General features: G+C 38.2%; 1 protein-coding gene across 1 annotated transcript; it reads right to left on the bottom strand.

The window, feature by feature from the left end:
• Nucleotides 1-2,372: 2,372 nt before the first annotated feature.
• Nucleotides 2,373-3,332, bottom strand: LOC138444103 (olfactory receptor 4M1). The gene has a single exon (XM_069597431.1). It carries the CDS (start codon nucleotides 3,330-3,332, stop codon nucleotides 2,373-2,375), a length of 960 nt encoding a protein of 319 aa, XP_069453532.1.
• Between the last annotated feature and the right edge of the window lie 806 nt (nucleotides 3,333-4,138).

The following is a 4,138-nucleotide window of genomic DNA, read 5'->3' as shown; positions in this document are numbered from 1 at the left end:
TACATTTAGATCTATGATCCAACTCCAAATTAATTTTGTGTGTGCAGTGAGCTTGATGTCCAAGCTCATTGTTTTCCATACATGTATTAAGTTGCTCTAGCGTTATTTGTTTGAAACTTTTCTTTCTTGGTGAATTGTATATGTATCTTTGACAAAAATCGGTTTACAATTTGTGTGAGTCTGCTTCTGCCTACTCTATTTTGGGCCATCAGTCTGTCTTCACATCAATACCATACTCTCTTGGTTAGTATAGCTTTTCAATGAGCCGATCATGCTTATGTAATGAAGCCTCCATAAAAACCCAGAAGGATAGATCTTTGGTCCTTTTTGGAGAATTTCCATATCCCAGAAACAGACTACCTCCACATGCTCCTGTACCAGGCTCCAAGCTCCTTTGTTAAGAACTATACCCCATATATCTCTTCATCTGGTTGTTGATGCATATCCTTTGAAATCCTTTGTAACAAGTTGCTAATGGTGAGTAAATAGGTTTCCCCAAGTTCTGTGAGCTACTCTAACAAATTGAACCTGAGAAAGGGATTGTGGGAAGCTCTGATTTATAGCCAATCAGGCAGAAGCACAGATGACAACCTGGGCTTGTACCTGGCATCTCAAGTGGAGGTTGTTCCTGTGGAACTGAGCAGTTGACCTATGGAATCCGATTCTGTTTCCAAGAAGATAGTGTCAAATTTGAGCTGAATTCTTGGACACCCTCCTGCAGTCCAGGAATTGCTTATTAGTGTGCAAAAGCTTCCACACAAATGTGGGGGCAGGGAACCTCACTATGACATCATAGGGAAAGTTTCCCGAAGCAAAGAACAGACGTTAAGTATCATTCCTTTCTATGTGCCTGAGGTGCACTGGATCTGGCGGAGATTACCTCCTCAATAAATAGAATCCAGATAAAGAATAACCCTGGGATTATTTTAATCATTTATTTACACACATTCATTCCTGATACTGACAAGAACCTACTTCCCTCAAAATCTAATCATAGTATGTTATCAAAAACATATGACTAAAGCTCAAAGCTCCCAAAGTGCTCTTGCCCTTGGATGAAATGATCCTCTAGTTTTGAAATTAAAAAGTTCATTTAAATTTTAAAAATTGCATAAACACAAACATTACAATCTTTTACATTCTGAAGCATGGTCAGTAATTCGGTTCTGAGTGTTAGGGAATTAATTGATCACTAACAAATAATTCACTAAAGAATTCTCACTAGAGAGTTAAAGAAAATTATGGAAATTATAGGTCTCTTTCATTTATATCTTAAAAAGAAACATAAAATTTGATTTAATAGTAAAGAACATTTAATTATAGTGCTAACAAAAGCAGCACACTACTAATTTAACTTTAACATAAATGGCAGAATAAGCAAATACAGAAGACATAAAGACTGACAAAAGAGGTGATCTTAAAAAAAATCACACAGCTGGTTGTCTATCAATTCCAATCAACCCAGAATCCCTTTCCTCCAAGTCTGTTTTCACCTTGGAGGGGGTAAGGAGACTGACTTTAAAAACTACTAGCTGACTAGCAACTTCTTCGGAGAGAGGAGTCTCACACAGTAATCAAACTACACTCAGCTATGAATTTATAAAATTTATTTCCAACATGTGACAAAATCTTGACTCCTGTCACCAATACTGTTGAGTGGTTACCACCTGGCATGAGTTGAAATGGCTTATATGAATAAACCCTCACTTTCCATTCTGGAAAGAGGAAGAAGATAAAGGAGTAAATAATCTATTTTTCCAGTCCCAGGAAGATGGTTTACCAAACATCATCCCACTGGACTAAGACTGAAACATGATAATAATATTTAATTAGGTCACTTGGAGAAGAAAATGGCAACCCACTCCAGTATTCTTGCTTGGAAAATCCCATGGACAGAAGAGCCTGGCGGGATACAGTCCCTGGGGTCACAAAAGAGTAGGACACGACTTAGCGACTAAATGAAAACATAGTCTCTTGAAACTACTCATATTCATATACTAGCCACTTACTTCTTTGTATTCATGGTGGACACATCTCCCAGATCTTATTAGTTTTATTATTTCTCAACATATATTCTCCTCAGAGCCAAACCCTCTCCAGAAAAGCCTCAATAAACAATTAGTGAAAATGTGTGTTTTATCAGATCATTATATCTTAAATTCTGATAGTGATCTGCCAGAAATTTCAGAGAAAATGTGAGTAAATTTATCTCCATCCTAATTTCTTTATTTTTTTCACCAATTAGAGGGAAAACCTAGTGGGATTTAAGACCTCAGAAAAAAGGAGGTAGCAAAAGCAGCAATACTACTGCAAATACTTCCCTCTTCAGGACAAAAACCCTCAGAAGGACTCTAGAAAATGCCATTAATCTTTCACTTCTCTTTATATAAAATGTATCGGTCGACCAGCTTCCTCATGGCCATTTTTACTTCCTTGTTTCGCAGTGTGTAGATGATGGGATTAAGTAGAGGGAATATCACAGTATGGAACACAGACACCACTTTATCTAGGGAAAAAGAGTCAAATGGGCGAGCATAAATGTAGATGGATGGCCCAAACATTAGTACCACAATAGTGATGTGGGAGTAGCAGGTGGACATGGCCCGACTGGTACTCTCACCTGAACCTGAGTGCTTCTTGAGCATCACCAGGAGGAAGGCATAGGACATGAGAAGAGCAATGAAACACACCACAGAGATCAGACCACTGCTAAAGATCATCACTAACTCCTCGGGGAAGGTGTTGGCACAGGCAATCCGGACAACCTGTGTGATGTCACAGAAGTAACTGTCTAACTCATTAGGCCCACAGAAGGGAAGTCGAACAATGAGAGCTACCTGTATTGTAGAGTGAATGAAGCCCCCAAGCCAGGAGAAAGCCACCAGGATACAGCAGAGACGTCGATTCATGATGGTAGCATAGTGGAGGGGGCGGCAGATGGCAGCATATCGATCAAAGGCCATCACCGTGAGCAGGAACATCTCTGAGGCCCCAACAAAGTGCAAGAAGAAGAGCTGAGCAATGCACCCACCAAACAAAATGACCTTCCTTTCCACAAAGAAGTCTACAAGCATTTTAGGGGCTGTGATGGAAGAGTACCAAATGTCAAGGAAGGCCAGATTAGCCAACAGAAAATACATGGGTGAAGTCAGATGTGGGTCAAGCCTGATGGTGCAAATAATAAGAATATTTACTGGAATAATGAACAGGTAGAAGGACAGAAATATAACAAATAGTACTAGTTGCACTTCCCGAGCCTGGGATAGGCCAGTGAGAACAAATTCTGTCACCCTGGTGTAATTTGCAGTTTCCATTTCTTCACTTTTTTTCATAATATGGCTATGAAAAATAAAGAAATTGTTATTACTCCAAAGAGCATTTAACCTGAGTTACATCAACACTTTAAAAATCATCAAATCTGGTCTGCCATTAAGAGATTGTACTAGCATAAGTTTGGTTGCCTGATTTTATATTGTATAAACCAAGATAAGGAAAGAGTAAGTGATGATCTGAAAATTGGAAACATTGAAACCATACAAAATATTTCATATATCTGACACCAAAATATCAACTTCTTAGTGGTATTTCTATTTTTTATGAAACTCAGAAATGCACTAATCCTTCCCCTGAACATCTACTATAGTTAGCAATATGTGCAGCTGCTTCCAAGTTTAGCCAAATTTTAGACTGGTAATAAAAGATGCAACCTGTTCTTTGTAGATTTTTGTGGTTGTTGTTGCTGTTAATGATGATGTGAAATCTGATCGATTTGGAAACTTGGGCTTGTAGTCTAATATTGGGTGTGCTGATCTGATGCTATTTTAGTTATAAACCATCAAAGAGATGCCAGGGCTTCAAGTTTAGTGAATGGATATTTTTTTCCTTTAACCAAAACTTAGAGAACTTAACCCTTGGTGATATGTAAACAACCACAAAATACAATGCAGGGCCCTATGTGAAAATTTTTTATGCAGATTACTCCATTGGCCATGCATTTTATCCCGTTTCAGATAGTTAAAAAGAAAATGTAGTAATTAAGAAATGGATATGTTTGCCACCCAAGCTGACCCATTCTGTCATTTCAAGCTGGCAGTGGGAATAAGATTATTGATAAAATTTTTCTTAAGGCCTAATGTTG

The sequence above is a fragment of the Ovis canadensis genome, chromosome 7 (assembly GCF_042477335.2).
Source record: "Ovis canadensis isolate MfBH-ARS-UI-01 breed Bighorn chromosome 7, ARS-UI_OviCan_v2, whole genome shotgun sequence".
NCBI classification, from domain to species: Eukaryota; Metazoa; Chordata; class Mammalia; order Artiodactyla; family Bovidae; genus Ovis; species Ovis canadensis.
This window is presented reverse-complemented; position numbering and strand designations above follow the sequence as displayed.